We start from the raw sequence: 27,539 nt of genomic DNA on the forward strand, positions 1-27,539 counted from the left end.
GAAGTGCTAAGAAGAATCAGACTTTTAGTATGTGACTGTAATGAAATTTGCTGAACATGTCAGAGGAATGGATGAGTGGTTTTATGTGGTCTTAACTAGATAGCCCAGTCCCTCCCCCTGTACCCCCCACCCCCTTTTTAACCATTTTAGAATGCTGGGAGAGTGCATGCACTGATCTCCCTCCATCCTCTGTTCCTGAGGGATAGATACCAGGTGCTCTTTCTTTTTTGGAGACAGTTTATCTCCTTTGCTGGCTACATCACTCACTCCCTTGGTGTCTTCACCTTGATTAAAGGGAGTTAGATGGTGTCACCAACTCTTTTTCTTCACTGTCCTCTCCACCACCAAAGTTAGTTCAAAAAGAACCCACTAGTTAAAGGGAGGGCAAGTGCTGGATCTAGTCTGGTCCCTTCCCCATATAGTTAGATCTTTGGTTATATGTTCGCATAGCACCCTATTCTTCCTCTCAGAATAATCAATTCCCTGTCATTGCCCAGATCTGAGCCCTGCTTGACTACAAACTTGCTGAAGGTAGGGACTGTCTTGGACTTCGCTGCCAGCCCTTTGCACAGTGTCTGGTACATAGTATGTTCTCCAAGATTTGTTAGAATAAATGAATGGACTAAATAAGTCTTTTATTTTAGGGATTTATTGCTAATCACCATGGTAAAATAAAATAAATATGGGAAAGAAAAAATTCTAAAATTAGTTTCTAGTCTCTGCTTCTATAGTAATTCCCTCTGAGCTAAGAACCAACATTAGACTGGGAACCCCTACAAGCTGGTTCTCCTTCCAGGCTGGGCCCATCTTTACTCCACAGTTGTCTCTTCTCATCGTCTGATGGCACCACTAAGGCAGAGCCAGAAGTGAAACCTCCAGGGTAGGTGCCCACAGTCCCCTTAGCCTCTGCTTTGCCCATGTATCAGCAAATTTGGGCCATATTCTCAGATAAGAGCTTTCTCAAGAATTTCTTTCCCTTCATGGTATGGGTCATATCGCTGGTAGCTATAGAGGTGTTAACCCTTCAGTGAAGTAACTTTTTCGTCTTAATGACCTCATTGAAAAGCCTCTGCATCTCCGCTCGTTTCTCGTGTGAAGTCAGCAAGCCGCATTTCTAGAACTGGAGCTGCACGAAGGTGGAGTGCGTGTCTGTTTTGCACGCAGGGACACGTCCAGCTCCAGCCGCATACGCGAACATTGGCCCTTCACCTCTTGCTTAGCAATGACAAACCGCGGGCAGGACAGCACTTGGCCACCCACTTCTCAGAATTCTGCCTCTTAAATATAGGACTTAGGCAGGTCAAAGTTTCGGGAAAACAAGGCCCCAAAACTTTACAGCACAACCCATGGGTGAGGACATTCTGCAAGACGTCGCTTGAGATAAATTTCGCTTGGAGGGGAAATCGCATTTCTCTGTATACAAATGACAGGATGTCTCTGCGCCGTGTGCCCCGCTTCTGGCTTCCCTATCAAGAGGGACGCCCGACAAAAAGGACGTCGGGCCAGGCGCGAAGCTGAGCGGAGCCAGCGGCCGGCTGTCACTTCCTCCAGGTCCCGCCTTCTTCGGTTTACTTCCGCCCCACCCCGTTCCTACGCAGACGGGCGGGGCCGGCTCCTGTCTGGCCAGAAAGGGCGGGGCCGCGGGCGCCCACACTTCCGGCTCGCCTCGGGGCGGCCTCGTCCGCGGTTCTAACGCGAGTGCGCGAGCTGGCCGGATGACGTCACGGGAGGCTGCGGCGAGGGGTGGGGCTTGCATCGGGCATGCGCAGTACACCCGCTTCGTCGAGCCGGGGCTGAGAGGGCGGGGTTTCCAGTGTGGCGCCGGAGCCCAGAGCCTTGCCCGATTCCTGGCAGCGCGCAGGACACTGGCGACAGGAGGTCCCGAGCCCGCGAACCTGCAGCGGAAGTGGAAGGAGAACGTATGTGTGCGAGAGAGACCTGTGCCTGGTTTAACAAATCACGATAATATGCCCAGGAAAGGGTAGGGGGGTTGGAGTGAGCCCATGCTCCCAGGGTCCCTGGATGTCGGCTACAAGGAGATTGAGATTGGCGAGGCCAACGAGGTTAACATACAGCCCGCCTGCAATTCTAACATTTCATTAACTTACTTTTATGTCTCAGGGTGAGATCGTTGTTAGTCCACATTCTAGGGTATCATATTTGTGTTACAGTTATTCTGGCGGGAGAAGGGAAAGTTGGCAGTGGAAAGAGTGCATGTGGAACCTGGAACTGTCTCAGAAGGACAATTTTAGGTGAGATGCTCTGAATTTTGCCAAAGACTGCCCTGCCTCTTCTTTGTCTCACACTCCTTAAGGTTTGAATCAGAGAAAATAATTTACAAAAGGTAACATTTGGATTAGACGCCAGAGAAAATATAAATCTAGCCCTGAGGCCAGAAAGGCACATGAATTTGGGGCTGAGGAGGACTAGGTCAATCACAGAAATCCGGTAGCATTGGTGACCCCATCTCGTGTGGGCTGGGTTAGTGTTCCCAAATGACCTTTGGAAGATGCTGTGTGACTTAGGGGAAGACTGTTGGCAGGTTTCCTGGTATGTCACTGGCTGGTGGTGTTAATTCCCTGCTCCTGCTTTGTTTTTAGGCCCTCAAGTGTCTGGAGCTCAGAGCTGTGGCCCAGGGGAGGGAACTGTGGCTAGTTAAGGAGGCCATGCTTGATGTTGCTTCCAGATCCCATGTCAACACCGAGTCCTCAGCTGCTGGTGGCAGCTGCTCAGCAGACCCTGGGTATGGGAAAGAAACGGGGCCTTCCCCGCACTGTCTGCCTTCATCTGTCTGGAGAGGTACTGGCTGTGGCCCGGGGACTGAAGCCAGCTCTGCTGTATGATTGCAACTGTGCAGGGGCATCCCAGCTCCAGAGCTTTCTGGAGCAGCTGCAGGGCCTGGGCTTCCTGACCCAGGGACTTCACATCCTTGAGATTGGAGAAAACAGCCTGATTGTCAGTCCTGAGCATGTATGTCAGCACCTGGAGCGGGTGCTCCTTGGTTCCATAGCCTTTGTGGATGTTTCCAGCTCCCTACCTCACCCTCGTGTCCGCTCCCTGGACCAGCTTCAGGACTTGAAGTCCCTCATAGCTGAGATCATCACGCACTTGCAGGGGAGGCAGAGGGACCTATCCGTGGCAGTATCCTGCAGCAGGCTTTGTTCCTCAGACTGGAATCTCTGTACTGTATTTGGGATCCTCCTGGGCTATCCTGTCCCCTATACCTTTCACTTGAACCAGGTTGATGACAACTGCTTAGCCCTGACCCCTCTACGGGTGTTCACTGCCCGGATCTCATGGCTACTTGGTCAACCCCCAGTCTTGCTCTATTCTTTTAGTGTCCCAGAGAGCTTGTTCCCAGCCCTGATGGACATTCTAAACACTTGGGAGAAGGACCTTAGAACTCGATGTGGGACTCAGAATGATTTCACTGACCTCAGCATCTCCTCTGAGATAGTTACTCTGCCGGCCGTAGCCCTCTGACTAACTCCCATGTAGAAGGTACTCAGTAAATAATTAGCTGTAGATCAGGGATGGCAAATAGGAATCATCTCCACTGCCAATTCCGAGTATCTTGAGAACACTCGAGAAGAATGCTGTAATCAATAGGCCACATCTGTGATGGGCATGGGGACAGGTGGTGGTGGTGGCAGTATTGGAAGTACATACTTGCCGTTTCTACTAGGGAGGCCTCCTGACTTAGCTGAGATGTCTATTCCGTTTTCACTGGATAGGAGATAAAGAGATTGTGGAGAAGAAGGGTGGTGGAGACAAGTAGTACACTCTTGTATGCTGCGTATGGTACGGTACGGTAGCCTTGTAAGTACACCTACCTTGTGTGGGTAATATCTGCCAGAAAGTAGGACTGGGCTTGACTGCATGTTTATATACCTCCAACTGAACTGGACTAAGGAGACTAGACCAGGATGCTCAGCTGTCTTATATTTGTGATGTGACGTGTCTATAGAAATGAATGGAGAGTTCCGAGGAAGAGAGACTGTCAAGTGACGTTTATCTGTTTATTTTACAGTAGGTTAAAAAATAATAATAAACTCAGAAATCTCAGTGGAGTTGGGAAAACCCACATGTTAATGTACCCAAACCTGCTGAGTTTTTAATTAAGTTTCTTGCTTCTGATGTTCACCCAAGGCAGCTGTCGCAGGTTCTTCAGATCAGGCTGCCCTTGTTGCTCAGGAACACGGCCAGTGCTATAGCAATCATCACCATCAGCATCGATAGCCATCGGCCCCATTGCCTCTGGGGAGGGAGAGGGAGAAAAGAGAAAGAGGGTTGGTTGGAGAAGATACAGGCAAAAATAACCTTTCTTCTTGCATTCTAGCCCAATGGAAAACCCAGTTGGGTTGGTGGAGGAGAAAAAGCTGTTTATATCCCTTTCTCACATTGTCACCTCCCTTGGGATATAACCACTTTACTGGTGGTCACTGGTCCATAAACCAGGATTGCTGGTCAAAGGAACCACAGCCAACAGGGGCCAGATACTTAAATACCAATACAACCAATCAAGGGCGGAAGATAGCAGAATTACATTATTCTCTTCATATTCCTCAATGCTTTTGCTCTCCTCATCCAGTCCTTGCCACTATGCGTAATAGGCTAAAAGAACACCATTTATACTTTAGGTAATAGTCTTTCAGGCTTAAGAGTTCCATGAAAATGAAGCTTGGATGCATAAGCCAGTGTGTCTTGCCATGGTTGCTATACTGCCAAGAGTTGTATAAACCAAGCTGGATGGAACAGGCTGGCCAGATGTCATGGGCTGATAAATTTTATGTACAAGATTTGGCTAAAGAGGCATCGTCCCACCATCCCCTAGGGCTATATTGGAAGATAGACCCTCTTACTCTGGCAGGTGGCTGCTGGCTCTGATTCAGATCTTCTCGACAGTTCTGTAGCTTACGCAGACAGGAGAGGTACTCGTCACTGAGGTTGTCTAACTCTGAACGTAGTTCTCTGCACTGCGGGGGAGAATACCACCAAGGTCATCACCAGTTCTGTCAGGGGGAGAGCCCAGGTAAGGGAGAGGGCCCTTTGGAAATTATCCCTTCATTCACTTGAAATTTTTACCACCATCCTCCCTTCCCAGCCTTTCTCAAATTTCATTTTACCTTTCTACTATCTCACCTAGTTTGTCCGGAATGTGTTCATTTACATGATTGTTTATAATGCATATTGTACCATATATTGTACATGCAAGTGCTTTCATGTGACACTACAAATGCTTTGTAAATGGGGACACCCAAAAAGGAAGTTTTTATAGCACAGACGACCTAGAAATGACCTTAGTACAAGTCTCTTTGCTGGGAGCCAGGGCTATGTTTGTGAGGACTAGACAGGAAGAGTTTTGGTACTTAAAAGACTATAAAGTTTTAAGATACTCAATGTAGGACAGGGTTTGAGGAGTTAATATATTTATTAAATGTGTTTTGAGTTTAGGTTGACTTTCCAAAAGGTATCTATTTAACAGAACCTTGAATTAAAATTGGTATAAATAAGGAAGGGAAAAGATTGACAAGTTAACCCGAAAAGCAAAGACATTTTTTACAGGCAAATAAATACCTATAAGTGTTCAATCACAACCTAGTTGTTGAAATCCCTGTTCTTCGGTTTCCTCCCAGAAGCTCTCTGGACCCCTGTGGGCGGAGCCTCACTCCCTGAGGTCACATCTCACCTCCTTTTCCTTGGCCTGGAGCTGCAAAGTCTTCTTTTGCAGCTGATCTCTGATATCCCAGTCTTTGTCCTTCCCTGGACCCTCAGGCTCCACTTCGTTATGGGAAGGCTTTGGACTCCACACAGGCAGAGCCTGATCTAAAAAAGCAGCCAGATTCTCAGTGACAGTGAGGCCCACACTTCTGAGGAAGGGCCCTGTTGCTGAGAGATCCCCTAGGAGTGAGGAAGGGAGGGCAGGAAAAGGGCAGCCTGTCCCTGGCTAGACTGCATGGCGTGGAATTCTCAGACTTTGAAAGAACTCCCATTGGGACCCTGCTCAGCCTGGACAGAACTGGAATTTGAGCCCCTTGAGGACAAGAAAATCTTGCTTTTCCTTGTACCTCTAGTCCTGCCTAATGCCAGATTTAGGGAATCTTTATTAATCCAATTTCTCTGACTATAGGTCGCATCTTGTCTAGTCAGCCTGGGACATGTGCTGTATGCTTCGCTATAACCCCCTTCCCTTTCTGTCCTCATTTCAGTCATGAAAATGGCAATCATAGCCTAGAATTCATCTTTCCGTGGTTAAGGATGGTTTTTCAGACACCTGGCAGTCTTACTTAGTCGTGTGAAGAGAGCACTGGACTAGGAGTCAGAAATTCTGGATTGTTGTCTTAGCTGCCCTTACTTTGTGTGACCATCGACCTTCATTTTATCCCTACCGTGTGGGCATAGTAATTTCTGCCTTGTATTTTAGCCAGTGATTGTGATGAGAAAGGGCTGTGTGGAATGGATAAGTGAGGCGCTTTTGCTCTCTCCAGATACATGATGCATTGTTCTGAGGAAGCTAAGGCAGCAGACTCTTAAGGGCTAAGATGAGGTGACTGTTGCATGCAGCAGGGTTTAGACTTGGGAAGTAGGAGGTGATTTGGAAAGTCAAGTGGAAAAATTGACATGAAATCCTGAGTTCAAAATCAATTTATTGAAATATTCAACACAGACATCTGTTTTCAGAGGGGGCAGAAGTCCCTTTTCACAGTTTATATACCTCTCAGGATAGGAGGCTAATGAGTTGAAGTGTTCTCAGAGCCAGTGATTGGTCTTTAAAATGCTTCCCCTGGTTCCTGACCTAACAGACTCCCAAGAGGCCACGTAGTCCATACCCCTGCCTCTAGGCAGGCAAGGAAAGAGCAGTATCTTAGAATTTGTGGAAGTAAATTTGCTGACCTTTCTTGGTTAAGAGTTTCTCCTGTTCTAGAAGCTGTGAGGATTGATCCTGAAGCAGACCTGTTGGAAAACACAAGAAACTTGTCTATGCTGGCATATTTGCTGCAGTGTCTTTTCAGAACTTGGCTTAGAACCTTGATCATTAAAGATGTTCCTAGCTGTTGAATTGTATCCCCCTAAATTCATATGTTGAGGTCCTAACATCTAGTATCTAAGAATGTGGCCTTTTTGGAGATAGAGTCTTTACAGCTGTAATCAAGTTAAAATGGGACATAATCTGATTAGCGTCCTTATAAGAAGCGACCATTTGGACACAGACACGCATAGATGGAAGACATGTGAAGAGACACAGGGAGAAGACAGCCATCTGGAACAGATCCGTCCCTCACAGCCCTGAGAAGGAACGAACCCTGCCAGCATGTTGATTTTGGCCTTCTGGCCTCTAGATCTGTGAGAAAATAAACTTCCGTTCTTTATGTCACCCAGTCTGTGGTACTTTGTTATGAATGCACCATCTTTATATCTCTTCATACTTTGTCTTTAGCTTTAGTCTCTGCTTAAGTGTTATCTTAGAAGAAAAACTCTCTGATGACCCTGTATAAAATAGCAACTATTTTCCCTTAAACCTGCTTTATTTTTCTCAGTAGCAGGTATTCCTACCTGACACATGTTTGTTTGTTCATTGAAACTCCATACTCTCTTGCAGAGCTTACTTAGCATGTAAGCTTCACGAGGAAATGAACCGTGTCAGTTCATTGCTGTATCCTCAGTGCATATATCTAGTATGTCTGGCACTTGGTGGGGGCTCAATAAATATGTATTGAATAAATAAAGGCATGATTTTGAAGTGACTTCCTGCCCATTTAGCGCTGCGAGCTCGGCATCTGGTGGTGTTCTTTCTCCTTTTCTTTTAGTCATTGCTGTGTGCTTGAAACTTCTGTGTCGGGTGTCTGGTTAAGGTGGTGGGCAGCCAGCAGAGCTGTTAATTAGGTTCCCCAGCTTTTCAGAAATTGTCTACCTGAACAGTCCCTTTTCCTTTTTGGCCTCAATATGTAGTTTTGAAGTGGACAGAGGCATATGTACTGTGAGCTTATTTTCTGAACCATTCCGAGTGACAGAGGTCTATGTGACATATTCATGTACATAATAAGTTAGGAAATATGAGAACTGCCTTAGAAAACCTAACCTTTTTTTTTAAATAAACTTTTTTTTTTTTTTAATTTAAGTGTGTTTTCCCAGGACCCATCAGCTCCATGTCAAATACTTGTTTCAATCTAGTTGTGGAGGGCGCAGCTCACAGTGGCCCATATGGGGATCGAACCGGCGACCTTGTTGTTAAGAGCACCGCACTCTAACCAACTGAGCTAACCGGCCGCCCCGTAAAAACCTAATACTTTTTAAAATCTGCAGTTCTGGGGGAAATGCTGATGGTTGTCATTGGCATAGAAGGAGAAAAGAAAAGAAAAAAAAGGACTTCGGGGCCAGCCCGGTGGCTCAGGTGGTTGGAGCTCCATGCTCCTAACTCCGAACGCTGCCAGTTCGATTCCCACATGGGCCAGTGGGCTCTCAACCATAAGGTTGCCAGTTCAATTCCTCGAGTACCGCAAGGGATGGTGGGCTGCGCCCCCTGCCATTAAGACTGGAAGGACAACAACTTGAAGCTGAACTGCACCCTCCACAACTAAGATTGAAAGGACAACAACTTGACTTGGAAAAAGTCCTGGAAGTACACACTGTTCCCCAGTAAAGTCCTGGGGAAAAAAAAAGGACAGAAGCTAATATATAACTTGTGAAGAGCTACGTAAATGACCTTACTTCACATTAATAGGGTCTGAAAATGCACAGAGGTGGAGGAGATGCCAAAGCCTGGGCCCCCAATACCTCTGGATGCCTGTTGTGTGGCAGGATCCCCAGAAACAGCAAAAAGCCACCTGTGCTACCTTCAGAATCTGGAAAGGAAACTTACTCTGCAACTGCTGTACTTTGGTCACCAGGGTGAGTTTCTCTTCTTCTGATCTCCTTAGTTGATCTGAAAACAAAATAATGCAAACCATAATAGAAGAACCCAAGACTTCATGAACTCAACACCTGAGGATGGAAATTTGTAACGGACTGTCCTGTCATGGCCTCTGATATGTGTCGAGTGGCAGTAGCTCTCCTACTTGTCCCATTTCTGAAGAGGTAACCCAGGTATCTTGGATTTCATCTGCATCAGCAACATGGGGTCGAATGAAGTGTGGTATTTGCACACAGTCTGCTCCTCTCAGCTGACGCAGAGGCGGGGATGGAAACTCACTATGCCTCGTGTTTCCACTGAACTCGCCCTTTCAAATTGGGATTGCAGCTTTGACACATGTGACATGCTGGGGCAGCTGTGATCTGGCTCAGAGGGATGGGCTGGAAAAGAGCTGATACTATAAGATTCTCTAGTACCGAGAAATTAACTTTTAGCCCTGCCTTTCCCTCAAGGTAAAATGAAATCTCAAAGCCAACTAAACAAATGAATGGCTGAAGCCCTTTTCTCCACCCAGCTTGCTTTCCCTGGGCTCAATCTGCCAGAGGCCTCCAGGAGAAGGGTACCTTGTAGGTGCTGGGTGTCTGAGCTGCACAGGTCTCTGTCCCCCTGCAGGTGTTCAATCTTGGCCTGCAGTTCCTGGTGCTCGGTCTCCAAAAGTCGAAGAGCCTCGTTCATCTGCTTGTCTCTGCTGTCTGCTCCCTGCAAGGAGCGGGAGGGGCCGACACACGAGCAGGCAGGTCAGTGCTAGGGTGGAGGATGGGGCCGAGCCCAGGGGAGAGGAAAGCTAGAATTTTAGAGCTAGAAGGAGTATTAGGGAAATACAAATCTAGGGAAGTTTCTTATTTTTAAGTACTTCCCTTTGCTCTGCTCTATTCCTCACACATATAACAAACATGCATTAGATATTTTTTTTTATATTCATAAAGGACTCATTTGGGTAAAGGACCAAATTAAGGAACACCAAATCTTCATTTTTAGATGTTTTCACTTTTCATTCTAGCACGATCAATTTTTTTTTTCCCCACAAGGTATTGAGGTTAAAAAGAAAAAGACCTTTATAAGAGTTGCCTTGTAGGTGGGGGGAGGAAGAGAACAACTATTGACATGTGGATGCAATGCAGTGGCCAGCTAGGTTTACTCCTTTGATAAGACACCCTGTCTCTTAGATGAACTGTGTACTCAGTCCCTGCTTCAGTAGAATTATAAAGATAAACCTTGAGGCAGGTCCTCAGAATTCCAAACCAAGGAAGTAAAGTCTATGAAAAATAATGGTTAATATTTATTGAGGGCTTTTATGCACCAGGCATTGTGCTAAGTGCTTTGCATGGATCACTTAACCCTCACAATAATCCTACGATGTAACTGTTATTATTGACCTCCTCATTTAGGGATGAGGAAACTGCGGCTCAGGGGGTTAGTTACCTTCTCCATGGTAACGCAGATCGGAAATGATGGAACCCTTGAGAATGCCCAGGATGTGGCAGCCTGTGTTAGTTAATACTCAACCTACACGTAAATTAGTGACATTTGTTCTATGCCAGTAGTGGGCATTTCTGAACTGGATACTCTCCTGGGATGGGAGCAGAGAGTGGGCTGGGATATGGCAGTGGGCTGATGACTATTCCAGCCCTCTGCATTTGGATCGTATCATTCCAGTGAACACTTTGTTTGCATGAGCAGTGAAGATATCCTTGCTAAACTCAAAATTAAACTTCAGAGCCAAAACAGTGAGTCTGGTACAAAGTGGGCAGTGAGTGAGGAACTGAAAGCCAGGTGCTCTCAGCTGCCTTTGGGCCCCAAACACAGCAGCAGCCTCTCATCACTGCTGTCACCAACCCCCCTTCCCTATATACTGCCTCCTCTCCCCACCTCCCCACCTCCCCACCCCCAGGGCCTGGTACCTGCAGTTTGGACTGCAGCACATGGAGCTGGCTCTCCAGCTCTCTGTGCTGGGTCCCCAGGGTCCTCCAGTCTTCCTTCAGAGCCTCGTACTGGCTCTTCCAGTCTTCACACTTCTGCTCAGCCAGAGCCAGGGACCGCTGAGGGAGATCAAGGGAGACGGTCGTACCTGGGCGGTGGGGGGGGGGGGGTGTCCCAGGGGTGGTGGAGCTGGCTCCCAGAGCCGCCCCCGGGTCTCCAGTCCCAAGCGCCGCCACCCAGCATCCCCACACCTGTGTGCTCTGCAGTTGCTGCTCGGCACTCATTTTCTCCTCCAGCACTTTCTGCAGTGACTCCTTGGCCTTCTGTTCATAGCTGTTTTTCTGGTCTTCCATCTCCATTAGCACCTTTTTCATTCCCCAAGGGGAATACTTCTGTAAATTTGATGCAATTCAACAAATACACATTGAGCTCCTGTGTGCCAGACCCTGAGCTGGGATACAGAAATGAAAAGAACATGGTCGTTGCCCACAGGGCAGAGATACCAGTCACCTGGTGGGGCTTTGCTTCTAGGCTGCAGGTGGGCAGGGAGAGGCCTCAGGAGATGTGAGAGGAGTGAGGATAACCAACTGCCCTTGGCTTGCTGGGCATTTTCCCTCGCCTTCCACAGGCCCTTGAAATCCAACATTTCCAAAGGGAAATCATCCTTCTAAACCTGCCCCTTTCTCCTGGGCTTCCCCTCTCTCAGTGACCAGCATTATTCCCCACCCGTCTCCTAGGCCCTAAAGCAGAGTCATCTTGATTTCTCGCAGTCATCAGTTGGTTACCTACCTTTGTCAAGTCAACCTCCCTTACGGCTCACACCTGCCTCTTTTCCTACTGCCACAGCCTTAGTGCAGGCTCTAATAATACTATTACATGGATTAATGTACCGTGTTTCCCCAAAAATAAGACCTAGCCGGACACTCAGCTCTAATGTGTCTTTTGGAGCAAAAATTAATATAAGACCCGGTTATTTTACTATAATCCAAGACCGGGTCTCATCTAATAAAATATAATACAAGAACGGGTCTTATATTAATTTTTGTTCCAAAAGATGCATTAGAGCTGATTGTCCGGCTAGGTCTTATTTTCAGGGAAACAGGGTAATAGTCTTCCTATCTTTAAGACTTGCCTCCCTTCAATCTCTTTGCGTCCTGCAGCTCTTGCAACTATAGGGCTCTTTCCAAAATGCAAATCTGATCCTGTCACAACCTGCTGAAACCTCTCAATGGGTTCTCAGTGTCCTAAGGATCAGGGCCAAACTCCCTGGCATGGCTCCTACTTACAAGCCCAGACTTTCATCCCATGCTGCCTCCACTCAAGCCGAACTGCTGGCAGATTCCCTAAGCTCTGTGCTTCTGGCTTTGCCTTTCCGCATAGAGCTGCTTCTGCCTAGAGCTGCTTACTCATGGTTTTTCCCTGGGTAACTTCTACTCATGCTCCAGATTCAGCCCAAGAATCACGTAAGTTCTGATAAGTCTTGATTAACCACCCCACGCCCCAACTCATCGTGGATTGGGTGGCTCTTCTTGGTGTTTTCCTAGTATCTGCTGCATGTCTCTTTCCATTCTGTTGACTCATCTGTCTCCCTTATACGACTGAACACTTTCAGGGCAGGGAATGGGAACATGTGTTTTTGTTGTTGTTTTGTTCTTTTTGTTTTTTAAATCTTTGTAGCTTCAAGGATCTGAGAAATCCCCAGTAAACTCAGTTAATGTTTTAAAATTCATACACTTGCAATTAAAAAATTCCTCCTATCTGCAGGGTTAAGGAAACCAGAAAAGCAATTTCATAAATCCACTGGGGGTCTTGCCTTCCCCGTGCCTTTCATCTTTATGCCCCGTTATTTTGGGGAAGGCAGGCAGCTTTTACTGTCAATTCTGGATTGTCCGCTGGGTAAGCAGTAGCCTAAATAATAAGGAGGTCGGTCACACTGAAAACACAAAAGTTGTGGATCAGCAAATCTATAGACTGAAAACTCCATTCTCCTGCAAGACTCCAGCTATGTGGCCAGGTCCACCTTGTGTCCCTAACTCCAGATGGAAACAGGCTGCCTGCTCTGCTTCATTCTCTTAATGACATCTCCCCACCTGTCAGAAACATATGACTTCTCAAGTGTGAAAGCTGATTTCCTTCTATCTCATGCAAGCCAAGATCAGACAAATTAAGAGCTTGCTGAAGCGGGATAACTGTGTCACAGGAAAGCGAAGAGGCAGTCTTTCACTTTCGCCCAGGGGTTGCTACAAGATAAAAGTTGCCCATGGAATAAAAACCATTTTGCAAAATTTCATTAGAACATCCCACCGATCTGTTCACAGATTGGGACCTGTGCAGGTATATCGGGGTGCTGTGAACCGTATTTACCAAGGGCCCCTCCCTACAGTTCCAGGTCTTCTCAAGGTTCCCCTGGAGCTGGCAACGCACTTGGTGCTGGGATTCCTTCCCAGAGTGCAAAGGGAAGGACACTTGGAGAAAGAAAGAGGAGGATGGAGACAGAGTATGGACATATGGTAAATTGAGGATCAAAGTGCAAATGGCAAAGCCAGAACTGGGTGATCAGGAATGGGTGCATTAGTCTTTATCAGGTGGATTTCTAGTAAGATTGAAGTTGGAGCATTCTCCTTTAATTCTAGGTTCCTGGCCTGGGTGTGTTCTCCAGAATGCTTACCTGGGTACAGGTGTACAGCTGGTTTTCTAAGGATTTCAGTTTGCCCTTTAGTTTGTCTTCATTGAGCTGTCCCTGGAACAAATGGGATGAGTTAATGAGTGTGGGCCAAACTACAGTGTACAAAACGTTTTGTTCTGTATTTCCAGCCCGCTGCCTAGAACATAGTCTGTGCTCAGTGGGGAACCAAACTCTTTCAAGAGGTAGAGAGGAGGAAAGATGACAGAGGATGTTTGTGTAAAAGAGGATCTTTTCCTCTTTTTCTGCAACAGGAGAAGGAAAAATCAGACTGGTCCCCAAAGTCCTCTCTGTACTTTGAGGTTCTCTACGAAATGGCTCGGGGGTATCATAGCAGGGGTCCACTTGAAGGAACGCTTCTAAGCTGTCGTTTTTGAACCTCATTACCTCTCTCCCCTGTGTAGGCTCTTCTGTGCACCTCACCTGTTCTCAGTCTTGTACATGGACCTGTATTGCAGATGAGTAGGCCAATAAGACTAAAGGGGTCTCCCCTTTCAGGAGGAATATACATTCTCTCCCCTACCTCGTCATGGGCTGAATTGTGGCTCCCTCACCCCCCCCCCCCAAATTCATATGTTGACACCCTAATCCGCAGTACTTCCTTCAGAATGGAAATAGGGTTTTTAAAGAGATAATTAAATTAAAATGAGGCGGTTAGGGTGGGCCCTATTCCACTATGACTGGTGTCCTCCCTCATAAGAAGAGATTAGGACATCGGGACACACAGGGAAGAACATGTGAAGACACAGGGAGAAGACAGCAGTCTGTAAGCCAAGGAGAGAGGCCTTAGAAAAAAACAACCCTGTCAAGACCTTGATCTCAGACCGTTAGCCTCCAGAACTGTGAGAAAATAAACTTCTGTTGTTTAAGCCACCCAATCTTTGGTACTTTGTTATAGCAGCCCTAGCAGACTAACACACTCCCCTCCGTATCCCCACGCCATTGTGCGCAAGATGAGAAATTCTTTGAGAGCAAGAAATGGAGGAGAGAGATTAATGTAGGGTGTGTGGGGTGGGGTGGGGTGAGGGGTGGGGAGTAGCAAGAGGGCTGCCCAGAAAGCCACGTTCTATTTATTCATAAGCTGGTCTGTCTAATGGCATTTTGCACATTCCAAGGGGGATGCTAATCTCAAGGGAGAGGGTGGAGAAAAGCAAGCAAAAGGGGCTCTTATTTGTTTCTCTATTTTTCAGTATTTCAACCGAGTAGCCAACAACCTCCTTGTTTCTTTGTTCTTCCTCCACCTACGTGTATAGACTTATCCCTTTTGCCCAGGTAGGGGCTTTGTTCTGGCCCTGAGTTCGATTTGAGATATGGGCTAGGGGGTAATTGGACAGGGTAGGGGAGAGGGTGCCATCAAGAGCTAGTTTCCCAGAGAAAAGGCGTGATCTCTTTAGGAACAACGAATTTTCGTATTCTTTCTCTGGCTTTCTCCAACCAGGCCCTGTGGGACACCGGTGAGGTCTAGAAATTATATTTCTCTTCAGGCCTGAGGCGCCATGGCTCCTCTCAGTCAGGTGGTTTGGATGTTTCCAACCCTCATAACGTTTCTGGTGTATAACAGCCTGGGGGCAGAGCAGGGGACTCTGTTTTGAGGTCTGCAGCCTCAGTGAGTTTCAGGGCACCTGGGGTAGGCAGGAAGTGGTATCTTTACAGCTCCTGTTTTGCTCTTGTTTGGCTGATTCTTCTAACCAGGGGCCAGGGGGCGCCCCCACCTTTTCTGCTTCCTGTATTACTCAGCTGGGCCTTGCAAAAGCAAAAGGCTTTGCCAAAAACAATTTTTCAAAGTGTCTCCTGCTATTAATGTTTTTCATAATGTCTCGTGTGAGAGCCGAGAGTCAGGGATTTGGCACGTACAATAACCACAGGGCTTTGGGACAGATAAAGATGGACAAAGACTTCCACTGTTCCGGGCTTCGGAGTAACGGGTTACAGGGCTGCGTTCCCCTGAGTGGCCTGTTCATTGTCAGTGCACAGGTCCTGAAATCCACTCCCTCTGCACCCCCACCTCCTGCTTCATTTCTCCTTTAGATGCTGAATATTTTCCTTTGCTTAAACTGTTACTATGCAGATTGCAATCAAACCCGCTGAGTTTAAAGTTTATCTTGCTTATATTTGGGAAGAAAACAGACCAGCCCAGGGCATATTCTTACATTTTCCCCATTCTCCTACCCCTTTTGGGTAGCTCCTCTCTCCTTCTTCCTTACTATGGTTTTAATTCAATATTTTGCCTCTTCCAACTGTTTTTGTATTTTAGCCGCACCCTAGATTACTTTTCCACTCATGTTGCAATAGAAGACAATTTAGGATAGTCCTTTTAGTGGGATGAAGGGCAACCCGAGCCTGGGTTTAAAAAAATATGTTGTCTACAGCTCTGCCTTCCCAGACTCCCCAAGGCAGGCAAGACAGTTGCAGCCAAGTTACTGCAAATGAGGCATATAGTTTCCTGGTCTGAGCCCCAGCTCACCCCACAAGAAGCCCAGTACAGTATGTGGGCAGAAGCACTCTTTACAGGCCTATTGTGGACATTTTGGGGCCATCGCATCTCTGGAGCCCAGGGGTTGGGGAGCACAGTACCCCCGTTAGGAAAAGGAAGCAAGGCAGAGGCCATACACACCTGGTGCCGGTCTGAGGGCTTCAGCTCCTGCTTCTGTGTGGCTTTCCCCTGCCTCTGATCTGTTCTCTAGAAACACTAGCACCTCACCGCAGAAGCACCAGCCCACGGTTTGTTTCTGCTGTAGCAGAGTGGCTTAGGACTTGCAGCCAATCCCCTGTGGCATTGTCATCTCAAGATCTCATTTCCACTTTGCGGAACTTAAAGACCCACTTGTGCCCAGCTCTCCTTCTTGTATTGCCCAATTCTAGAGCTCACTTTCTCTCTGCCTGAACTGTTTCTGCTCTAAGGTTAGACCCAGTTTAGAGTCTTAGTAGTGCCCTAGGCCCTATTGCATCCAAAAGGCCCAGAGTCAACTCCCTTGTTGGGGTTCTAACAGAGTTTGCAGTGAGCTTCTCTGCATGTGGGGTTGGAGATTCAAACCATGGATACCAAATGGGAAAAAGAAAGGCCTGACCTGGGCTGAATGTCAGAGTCCCCATTCTGCCACATTCTCCCAATTGTTTTCCCCAGATATCACAGACTGGGGCTGCCCTTTCATTGAAAGGCTAGAAGGTTGAAATGTTTTTGGGGAAGCAAGAGCTATTAACTGAAAAGTCTGACACTATTTTCTTAAAAACAGGAAGCTGGGGGTTTGATGGGGAGGAGGAAAAAGAAAAGGGTGAATTGTAGGAGGGATGGGAAGGAGGGAGGGAACAAACCATAACCAGAGGAACTTCTGCTCACCTGCTGGAATATGGAGTGAAACTGGCCCTCAGAGTCTACCTCGGAAATGTCTCACCATCCTGTCCCCATTCCCACCAAGCCTGCTGCATGTAATTCAACTCTGATTGGGTCTTACCTGGGCTATTAGGAGAATTTTCACCACCCCCACACCCACCTAGAGCCAAGGTCCTTGTTGTTGTCCGAGAACCTTTTAAAACGTGGGTCTCATCATTGACTTTCAGTGCAATTCCAGAGCCATTAATTGAGCTCCTTCTAAGGGTGGGCCAGACATCGTAGGACTTTAAACCCGAATAAAGCATAGTTCCTTTGTTATCCTGCGAATGGTCTGTAGCAGTGTTTTTCAAACTGGGCGTAGCACAAAATCTCATGGACCTGAGATAGCTGTGTTTTCCCTCTAAAGTGCAGTCCATAAGTTTGAGCTATCCTGTTCAACAGAAAACAGTTTAAACCTCATAATTCTAGAGGTCTGTCTGAGGCCATTTCTAGTTCTATCTATGGAACTACTCTGCCATGATGATCCCTTCATTTCAGCCACACTCCTCTACACCTAATGCTTTGTCATACCTACCCCTGTAATCATTAGGATTTCTTTTCCTTTCTGCTTTTTCTTTCCCATCATCATTACCACTCGTGTACTGGCAAACTCCTACTCATCCTTCAGGACCCAGCTAAAATGGTCCCTGTCCTGTAGAGCCTACCCTATTCCAGCTCAGGCAGAATAATGGCTCTCTTCTCTTCTCCTTGTGTCACTTTGTAGACACTGCTGTTATAGCTTTATCACACGGTATTAGAGTTGTTTATTATACGTCTCTCTTCCTGGCTGGAGTGTGAGCTGCTCAGGAGCAAGGATCCTTTTCTTTCCTGGTAGCACAGGGACCAGTGTATAGCTGAGACTTATTAAATGTCTGTTGAGTAAATGAGTGAGCCGATCTCAATTTAGTTCAGCACCGGAAACCACCTGGTATGCACAGCTGTCTGCCCCGGGCTCCGAGTCTGCTGATGAAAATGACCTCCTTAAATCAAGGGCCGTGAACATAGACTCCTAAACCCAGATACAATGACAGGTGTGAGGAGGGAGGGCTGAGCTTAGGAAATCTTTTTTACATCACTGCAAACATCTCAGTTTTGTTCCTCGTCCTCCCGTTTCATCTCTCTGTCTAAGCACAAGCCATCCATGTGGTAGGTTAGATGTTTATGGACGCCTGTGAGGTTGTGCATTCTCTCTTTGCACCTGGTGCTTTAATGCTCTGTTGGTGCCAAACTGCTTGTAGCTCCCCGAACACCCTAGGTTTCAATGTGGGGTCCAAGGACCCCTGGAAATCCCCGAGACCTTTTCAAGGAAGATCTTCCCTTTCCAACTACAGATCTGTATGAGGCCAGATTTTCCTCATATGCTTCAACCAAAACAATGTTTTGCAACAGATTGAATGCGGAAGCAAACATGAGAATGTAGCTGTCTTCTGTTCAGCCAGACATTGAAAAGATTTGCAAAAGTTTAAAGCAATATTACTTGTCACTATTTAAAAAAAAAATACACGTATACTTATTCTTAAAATTATAGAATGTAGTTAACATGTAATGGATTTACTGTTGTTACTTTTAAGTTAATATATATTTGTATTAATCTTGGGATTATATATCAAGATTCTTGTTTTAATTTCTAATATGGTAAATTCTAATATGGTAAATATAAAAAATGTAGGAGGTTTTCGGGCCAGCCCAGTGGCTCAGGTGGTTGGAGCGCAGTACTCCTAACATCAAGGTCACCGGTTCGATCCCCACATGGGCCAGTGAGCTGCACCCTCGACAGTTAAGATTGTGAACAACAGCTCTCCCTGGAGCTGGGCTGCCGCGGCCCACTGTGTGCTGCCATGAGTGGTTGGGGGGTGGCCCGCAGCCAGCGAGAGCTGCTGTGAGCTCGGCTCATAATCCCAGCACGGGCCAGGGAGCTGTGTCCCACACAACTAGACTGAGAAACAACCGTTTGAATGGGGGGGTCTGGGGGAGGGAGACAGCAGAACAGGAGAAATAAAATTTGGGAGGTTTTCAATACATTTTTAAAGAGTACAAAGTGGTCTTGAGATTACAAAGTTGGTGACTCATTGCACTAGACTATATCATGCCTCCTGGTCTTTGCCTCTGCTGTATCCCCTGCCTAGAATAATAGAGTTTCTTCTCTATATTCAGTCTCTAGAGTTCCTTCTCTATATTTAGAGTTATTCATTTCCTTCTTCCACATTTGCCTGCAAAATACTTACATAACTATAAGTATTTCCCTCGTTCTCATCTTTTCTAGAGTTATTCATTCCTTCTTTTATACTATTATACCCTGAAAACAATTCATTTCTCATATCTCTGCATTGTTTAGGTGTTGGTCTCCCTGACAAAAACCGTAAGCTCTCTAAAAGCGGGAACCCTGTCTAATTAATCTCATTATTTCCAGAGTTTGGTACAGAGAACATGACCTATGAATGTTTGTTGAATGAATGGACTAAAACCAGGAGGTCTGAAGTTTCGTTCCTGTTTTACCTCTGACCAGCAGTGTGACTTTGGGTACGTTACTTGCCCTCTTTGACACTCAGTTTCCTCGTGGGCAAAATGAGAAAATTAGACGAGATGATCGCTAAGGTCCCTTCCCACTCTGACAGTCACGTCTGGGCTGAGTAGTAGGTGCATGTTGGCTTGGAGTTAATACTGGTGTGAATCCCACACAAAAAGAGCTGACATGTACCACATGCAGTAATATTAAATGTACTGGGATCTTCCTTTTTTCCTTCCAATAAATTTGAAAAAACCTTTTGGTTCTGCGCCTTTCCTGGGTGTGTACCATGTTTCCCCGAAAATCAGACTGGGTCTTATACCATATTTTCCCCCAAATAAGACCGGGTCTTATATTAATTTTTGCTCCAAAAGACGCAGTAGGGTATATTTTCAGGGGATGTCTTATTGTTTCATGTACAACAATCTACATTTATTCTCTGGAACATCGTCATAATGTACTAAATGTGTCCGTCTGGCTGACGATCTTAACTGGGGCTTATTTTCGGGGTAGGTCTTATTTTCGGGGAAACACGGTAGTAGCATGGCCCTCAGCTGATGATGCTGGATTTAGCTGAGCCCCTCCGTATATTACTGTGAGCTGTGTGACCTCTAGGCCTTGGCAGCACCCCCCACCGCCTGCCTCTTCAGTAGTGAGGAAACCCCTTCTTTTGCTGGGACGGTATGGAAGGAATGAAATGGACACACTGAGGAGCCCTTGAGCTTTGTCCAAACAGAGATTTCATATCCGTTACCTTCCAAGAGTTGTCAGAGGCCCGAATCAGGGTGGACAGTAGGTCTTGGAGAATCACCATTTTCTGCTTTAGAACTAGCTCCCTCTGTAGAGCCTCCTACGGGGCAAAACGCAAAAGACTAAGATTAACTTCGCGGAGGAGGGATTAGATGGATGGAGAAGCGGAGGGGCGGAGGGGCGAGCTCATGTTACTTACTTTGAGGTACTCAGAGAGCTGGATGATTTCCTGGAGAGAAAGAAAACGTATTCAAGGCTCTAGTTGTCCTGAAGTCCAGGAACATGGAACCAGAGCCAAGGCTGGCTTGTGTAGCGTTAACTTTCTTCCTTGGTTCAGACAGACTCCCTCCAGCCCTCCATGTCTATGCCCGTCCAGGGAGCAGGTGCCCTTCCATCCCAGCTGAGTTTATCATGGAATTCCGGAATGTCAGAGCTTGGAGGAGCCATTTGATTCAATCCCTGCAAGGTGAGGAATTTCTTACCTTATCTAGAACTGCAACTCCATAACTGGGAAGAGAAGTGAAAACAAAAAATGACAATGGATTAAAGAAACTAGCATATCAGGAGGCAATGGCTTGTTTCCTTCTCTAATCTCTTTTGAAAAGCCAGTAAGGTGGGGAAGGTCTTTCTCTATATTAATTAAGGCAGACATGGAAAATCATTGTGTTCCCTCTAAATACTTGGTGAGGGTATTCAAGCTTAGGAGAGAGGACTGGATGGGACGTGAGGGAGTTGAGGTCAGGCGCAAACTCACTTGGTTTGCTGACTGGCATCGTTCTTAATTGTTGGCTGTGCTTCTTTTGCCTTTGTCTGGGTGCCTAAGAGATGGAAGATAAGGTGATTCAGAACCCACAGGGGAGGACGTGGGGGAGGTGGGGAGGGTGCAGGACCTCCACTGTCAGCGAGCTGGGACTGGGCTGGCAGGATTCTCTGCAGGCCCCAGTGAGGGAGGGAGGCTCTGCTCTTACCACGGTCGTGTTTGGGTGGCTGCCTGATGGGAAAGTCTTGTGGTGGAAGGCTCCCTGCTTGGGAGGGGAGGTGGTCAGCCAGATCACTCCAGACGTCTGAGAGAGGATGCTGCTGCTTTGGAAAGACCTCAGAGCTGGTCCCTGACACCTGGAAAGCAAGTGAGGGATGCTGGAACCCCAGAGCCATTTAGAATAGGATTCTCCAGCTGATTGCAGAAAGATGAACCAATGATCAAACTGCAGGTCCAGAAGACCCAAGTAACCCCTTGAAACCTTCGAAGCTACAAGGTTATTTGCCTTAGCCCTACCTTGTCCCGGCTGGCAGGAATGGTTCTCCTCAGAATAGGCAAATCAGAAGCTGGGCTTGTCTCCAATTACACTCTCTAGAATCCCTGACCTACCTTGTTTGGTCTCAGCCACTTACACAGCCAGCATGGTGATATGGAAAGAGAATTAGTCTGAGCGGGGAGTGAGGGGACCAGGCTCTGATAGCCTGCCTTTTCCAGGTCTGGGTCTCCTGTCTGTGTAATGAGTTTGGAGTAGATGGTTTCTAAGCTCCCTTCTGTATTCTAGAGGTGGCTTCCTTCCTCTTAGTAACAGGTGGAATATTGCTGAGGTGTGTGTGTGTGAAGAGAAGGTAAAGTAGGGAGTTGTAGGGAGGCTGTAGTAGTAGTTGCCACAATTTAGTCCGTTCTTTTTATATTTTGTTCTCGCACACTCAAAAGTTCTACGCTTGTAACATCACACTAAAAGACTAAGGAATGCCCTGGTACCTAATCCTGGAGACTGACTCAATCCCCAAGCTGAAGATAACAGGCTCAGGTGGAGTTCTTTAGCTAACTGTGTTTTCTGACCTTTTTCTCCTTAAATTTGTTTTTCAACGAAAAGCATTCAGAAACCTTCTTGCCTTAGAAAGTACACAGCTGGTTTTATTTTACAGTTGGGCTCAAGGTGCATTTTTCTGAACAACGCCTCCTATTGTGGACAACAGACCCACCAGTTCCGAAGCCCTGACGTGCACCTACCCAGGGACGGCACAATGCCAGGCGTTTCCAGGGAAAGCAGCACCCCTGCTGTCAACGTGCTCACAACGTGGATAGGAAGACACAGCTAGTTTGCTGGCTGAGGTCATTTCCACGTACCCTGATTTTTGCCAACACTGCTTCTTCCTAGGTCAGACTAATGGGCACTCTAAGAGTTACTTAATCTTAGAGGATTTATAACCTCATAAGGACCGCAGTGAGCAGAGGTGGCCCGGAGAAGCCAGGGAAGGCTTCCTGGACCAGCTAAAGCCTTGACTCAGTGAGCTTAGTAGAGCTGGAATGATCCAAGAGAAAGAGAGAAGGTGGGTGGGTGCAATAGCCTCACAGAAGAAGAGAGGAGAGAGAGAGAGAGAGAGAGAGAGAGAGAGAGAGAGAGAGAGAGAGAGAGAGAGAGAGAGAGGTATCAAGAAGATTGGCCTGTGTACCTGGCATAAATAAAACTCAGTCAATTCTTGCTGACTGATGGGTGAAGGAGTGCTGTAGACGATATGCATAGATGGCCTAAATTTGAACTGATACTATACTAGGAATTAGCTATGGAATTGTTTCTAAAATTATTTTTTCTCTCCTATAAGGCAAGTGTAAAACAAAAAACAGCTAAACAAACAAACAAACGAAAACCCCAACCACACGAATCTCTGAGTGAGTAAGTGGCTAAGGGAGACTGCTATATGACTGAGGAAGAAGGGACTCAATTTAAATCATTTCGTGACCTTGACCCCACCCACCCCGCTAGCACCCTTCCCCCAAAGCAGTGTGTCCCTCGACATGGCCCACCTGCTGTCTGGGGGGAGGGGTCCTGTTGGCCCAAGACAAAGGTTTCTTGAGGTCAGTCTCCTGGCCTGTCCTCCTGGAGAGACCTTGCTCCCTGGCCCAGGAGCTCTGTGTCTTGCCTTTCTCCTCTACCTCCAGGTTCCTTCTCTTGAAGAACTGCTGCTGTCGGGCTCTCTGGAGCTGTTCTCTCTGCTGGGTCCTCAGCGCCTTCCCCACCTGGCGGCAAGTGGTCACGTTGGGGCGGCAGCGGCGACTTTCACGGGTCTCCTGCCGGCGCTCACACTTGGCCTCATAGCTCTCAGCCCACTGGGCCAAGCCAGGGGGAGGCCTGGGGTCCGGGCTGATCATTATGACCTGAACACCTGTTGTGCTTGGCTTCCAGTTCCGGGAATAGCTGCGTGGGTCTGCCAAATGCCAAGGGGGAGGAGAAGGGGAGGGGTCAGGAGATGGGCAGAAAAATGGCCATCTCCCTGGACAGGGGGCAGGAATAGCACATACGTGTGGGTTGAGAACTGAGGAGGCGATGACATCAAACTGGGAGTCAGGACTCCTGGGTCCAGTCTCTGTGCTAATCTCTGCTTTTCTCTGGCCTGTGTTTCCTCCTCTGCAAAGTGGAAAGGTCTTTCTGGCTGCCACTTCTTCCTTGACCAAACATCTCACCCTACCTCTAAGTCAGGAGACCGTGAGAAATAACTAATAAAAATTATCATGAGCTTGCAACCTTTTGGATCGCGAGGATGTGTTCATTTTCCAGGGACTTCTAGAGAACGTCTTCAATTGGCTCCCTGTCCCCACATCTAAAGGGAAAGCCAATGTCTTCACAGCTCTCTTGGCCAAGTTGTTACTAGATCAGGTAGTGGCTCTTGTCCGGGCCTGGAGGGATAACCAGGACCCCCAAGCTGCGGCCTGTCCTGAGACCAGCACCCTCTGCTTTCCTCTTAGCCCTTCACAGCTAACTTGTGAGCCTGGCCCTCGGCTTGGTCCAGGACGGAAACCCCACCCTGGTTATTCCAGTCAGGAATTCCTGGGCATCCCACTCTCAGCCCAGGACCAGGTTCCGACTCTCAGGTGAAGGTCAGCTCAAATCAGTAGTGGCCAAGCATCTGCCACGTGCCCACTGCTGGTGGAACCCATTTCAGAGCTTCCAGCTTAATAACTCTCCAAGCTGAGTGCTCCATTTTTTTGGAATCACCTCCAGGTCAAAGCTAAGTATGGTGCCAGTTCTGCTTTCCTTAGCCCACACACAGACTGTGCCATCAAAACCAGCAATCACACAATTATACCTGGATAAGGCTATTGCGAACAAAAATGAAACAAAAACAAACAGAAACAGTAACCAAAAGTCCCTAGGCCTTCATGTAGAAGCCACACTTTGTGGCCCCTTTACATGGCCTTACCTGCTACTCACATACCCCCCAAATCTTTCTTCCTTCTCTGTGCCCTTCTCTCTCTCTCCCTCACCTACCTTCTGCAAATTTGTTTAGTCTCCTAAACCCTCTGATAGCTTGGCCGAGTTGGAGCTGGACTTGGCTGAGCTGGATCCTGACCACTGGAAATTCTGTGCCCTGTGTCCACTCATCACTGGAGTGACTGGGCAGGAAGGGAGACTCCCCCTTACAGCTTCCGCTAATCCTCTGGGTCCCACAACCTGACTATCCACCACCCTGGGAAACTTAGTTCCTGGGTGCGTCAGAGAAGGGTACCCCAGGGTCACCAGGAGCAGGCCTTAGCCAGCTCTGGCCCCTTGGGTTTATTTATAGGTAAGCAGACTCAACAAGCAGCCTCTGCCCCTTCATGGGGACTTCGCTGCCGGCTGGCTCCGTCCGGGCTTCTCTGCAGGACTCTTGCTCTCTCCGATCACACCACTATTCCCCAGGGTCCTGGGCAGGAACGTCTCAGTCCCGGAGAGTGGTCAAGCCCTGCACACTCTCACCTGCCTGACTCGAGGCTTGGAGGGGCGTATTCTGGTCTTGGGCAGGGCTGACCTTGACCAAGCAGAGCTGTGAGGTGGTCAGTGCTTGTCCTGTGGTCCCATCCATGGATGGCTCTCCCTTCTTTCTAGGCTTTCCTGCTCACTCTGTAGGGGTCCCCTGACTTCCCACCTGCCACTTTCTTTATTTAAAAACCTAGATAAGGATCTGAGGGGCCCATTCATATTAAGTTATAAATGCCTGGATGGCGGAGACTGGGATTATGTACAAGAGAATTCCGTGTCCAGAATCTACACCACGGCATCCTGTGCCATAGCCCCTGGCGATTCTGCCGTGGATGGGGAGGTGGGGGAGCCCTGGGTCTGGGCTCAAACCGTGTGACTTCATGTCCTGGCTCTGTCACCTCCTCCCTGTGTGCTAAGCCTCAGTGTTCTCATTTGTAAAATGAGAATCTCCCTCATGAGGTCATGAGGATTAAAGAGAAAATGCACATCAAGTGTCTGGCACAGCACACAACAGATGTTAGCCTTCTGCAATGATAGTAAAGATAAGCTATGATTATGACGACCCCTTCCTGCTGATCTCGGCTACTGAAGACTCAGTGCTATGAGACAAAGGCCCCAAGGTAACCTAGCACCCCTAGGACTAAGAACCCCATCCTCTAATACCCCCATCCCTTTTCTCTTCGAAGGGGTACTGTGTACCACAGGAGAAAATGCTGGCCCCGGCTTGTAATCGTGTTTACTGCTCTGGTTCACCTGACCTCTGGGTTTGGGCCACAAGAGAAAGGACTTCTCTGCATCTGGACACAACCACCTTCTTGATTAGGTCTGGTAGAAAGGCAGAGAAGAGATGGTTGCCCCACCTGCCTGCATCCACCATTAAATGTAGGGTGCTAGGTCCCACCCTGCATGGCTCCAGGTAATGGGCAGGCTTTGTAGAGGAGGCAGATCCCTGCTTCTGGAGAATCCTCCTACCATCCTACTGTGTAGAGGGAAGGGCCATGGAGGAGACAGAGAGGTCTCTGCACCTCACCAGGCTGTCTGTACTGGTGTGCTGAAACGCACGCTGCCCTGCTCTGCTTCCTGAGAGGCAGATGTTGGGGCTTCTTACCCAAGTAGGGCGTTGCAGTCGAAATGGTTCCTTAGAGAAGGGAGCATTTCTCCCCCCCCCCCAGGGCCCCACCCTGGTCGATTTGGTGTGGACAGCTGAGGGGAATCATACCCAGCTTCCTGGGACATCTGGACTATTCTGTTCTGATTTGCTTAAACACGAGAGGACACGGAGGACACGGAGGACAGCTGACGGGCAGGGATGGGCTAAAGAAGAAAAAGGAACTGGTCCCTCTGTGATTCACAGAAAGGTCACTGGGCCACTGCCCGGGCTTTCTGGCCTCTGTGGGGTGCCCCTTGGCAGAATGACAGGGCCCAGTTGGAGCTCGGGGGAGACGAGGCACTGGCTGTGGGAAGCTCTCCTCACCTGCCAGAGGGAGACATCAGGGCGCGGCCCCTCACCTGACAGTGGTTTGTTGCTGGCTCTCCAAGTCTCTGCTGCTCCTTCCTGGCTCTGTGTGCAGGGAATGGTTTCCCGCATGGTCTAGGCCTTCCTAGTCCAGAGCTCTCAGTGTGAGCTTACAAAGGTGTACACCTCAGGGGCTGGAAAAGCAGCTTCTTGTTTTGGGGAATCCCTGTTTTGAAGGGAAATGGAAAAGGTCATTAAATGAAGCCCCTGTCACTGGGTAGCCTGAAACCTGTCATCTGATTCGCTCTAGTTTAAGCTAACGGATGGAGCAGTGGAAGCTCTGCCGCTGTGCTGTGGCCAGGGGCTCTGGAAACCAACACAGGATGCTTTCTTGGTTACCCAACACCCAACACGCTTACACTACACCGTCCACTCTTGTGTCTCCCCCTTCAGCCCAAAGAAGCTTGGATGACAGACAGTCTTCTGTCCCACCCCAGAGTCAGAGGCCCCCAACCTGGACAAAAAACGTCTTCCTTCTGCGTTACCTCAGGTCTCGGGCTCCAACCCGAGCAGCTCAGAAAAGCCTTCCAGCTCCTGGGCAAATCTTGGTTCTGGTCTCACATGGGGCAAGACAGTAGCTGAGTAAAGTGCAAGCTCTCAGTTCATGGCTTTGTGCCCCCTTAGCATTTCCCTTCTCGGTACTGTGTTTCTTTTCACACAGAAGCTTTGCTGAAACAGGAAGCAGACAAAGCCACAGTGCTTGCTCACCCCAGTTCCTCTCTCTTGCTCTCTGGCACAATCTGACTGGGCCCCTGAACCTTTGAGGCCCCCAGGGCTGGGCTCGGGAACTCCTCCCATCAGCGGGCACCCTGGGCACCCTTCTCTTACTATTGTATTGGTCTGAGCTTTCGGACAGTTTCTTTTCTTTTATTGAGCTCTTAGACAATTTCGAGTCAAGATCCCTTTTCAGGAGGAGACAAGGATGGGTCTCTACGTCAGATTCAAACTTTGCAGTTTCTATGAGGTGGAAAAATGCCTTTTTGACCTAAAAATGATGTTCTTAGTGTAATTCTTTCATGTATATCAGGTAGCTCTCTGTGTAAGGATTTTCTCTTTAGTTACCTCTTCCCAGTCCTGGCGTTGTAAAGAGTCTCTGCTCTTCTGAAGTACCTGGTGTCTTTTTTTAGAATTCGGGACTGAGGCCAGCTCTGAATTTGCTCTT

The 27,539-nt window shown here is 47.9% G+C and overlaps 2 protein-coding genes across 9 annotated transcripts in view; one reads left to right on the forward strand and one right to left on the reverse strand.

Moving 5' to 3' along the window:
* Nucleotides 1-822: 822 nt before the first annotated feature.
* Nucleotides 823-27,539, forward strand: part of C11H1orf74 (chromosome 11 C1orf74 homolog) — a 66,215-nt gene continuing 39,498 nt past the window's right edge. For 2 of the 6 annotated variants that reach the window (XR_016022758.1, XR_016022756.1), the window contains exons 1-5: nt 823-1,919; nt 2,172-2,252; nt 8,723-8,889; nt 19,295-19,404; nt 20,478-20,606. Coding sequence is in view for 2 of the 6 variants with exons in the window: in XM_088801665.1 (XP_088657791.1) it covers nt 2,674-3,483 (810 nt within the window). In the remaining 4 variants the exon portion in view is untranslated. Of the gene's footprint in view, nt 1,920-2,171; nt 2,253-2,600; nt 7,746-8,722; nt 8,890-19,294; nt 19,405-20,477; nt 20,607-22,048; nt 22,933-27,539 lie in introns of those variants that run through there. The other 4 variants (XR_016022759.1, XR_016022757.1, XM_088801665.1 and 1 more) reach the window with 4 other exon arrangements.
* On the reverse strand, nt 4,006-27,098 carry TRAF3IP3 (TRAF3 interacting protein 3). Of its 3 annotated transcripts, none has more exons than XM_019714476.3 (17): nt 26,863-27,097; nt 26,371-26,543; nt 22,929-23,329; nt 21,109-21,256; nt 20,895-20,958; nt 20,623-20,647; nt 20,340-20,369; nt 20,145-20,240; nt 13,500-13,571; nt 11,083-11,223; nt 10,813-10,950; nt 9,475-9,610; nt 8,861-8,923; nt 6,895-6,954; nt 5,690-5,826; nt 4,863-4,976; nt 4,006-4,257 (listed from the first exon to the last, which is right to left on the reverse strand). In XM_019714476.3, the coding sequence occupies exons 2-17, from the start codon at nt 26,447-26,449 to the stop codon at nt 4,168-4,170; spliced, it is 1,794 nt and encodes a 597-aa protein (XP_019570035.3). In that variant the 5' UTR covers nt 26,450-26,543; nt 26,863-27,097; the 3' UTR covers nt 4,006-4,167. The 3 variants fall into 3 exon arrangements, with proteins under 3 accessions (XP_019570035.3, XP_088657789.1, XP_019570036.3); XM_088801663.1 differs by having other exon boundaries at nt 26,336-26,543; XM_019714477.3 differs by lacking the exon at nt 6,895-6,954 and having other exon boundaries at nt 26,863-27,098.

Source organism: Rhinolophus sinicus, chromosome 11 (assembly GCF_057876585.1).
Source record: "Rhinolophus sinicus isolate RSI-liver-muscle chromosome 11, RSI-T2T, whole genome shotgun sequence".
In the NCBI taxonomy this organism is placed as follows: Eukaryota; Metazoa; Chordata; class Mammalia; order Chiroptera; family Rhinolophidae; genus Rhinolophus; species Rhinolophus sinicus.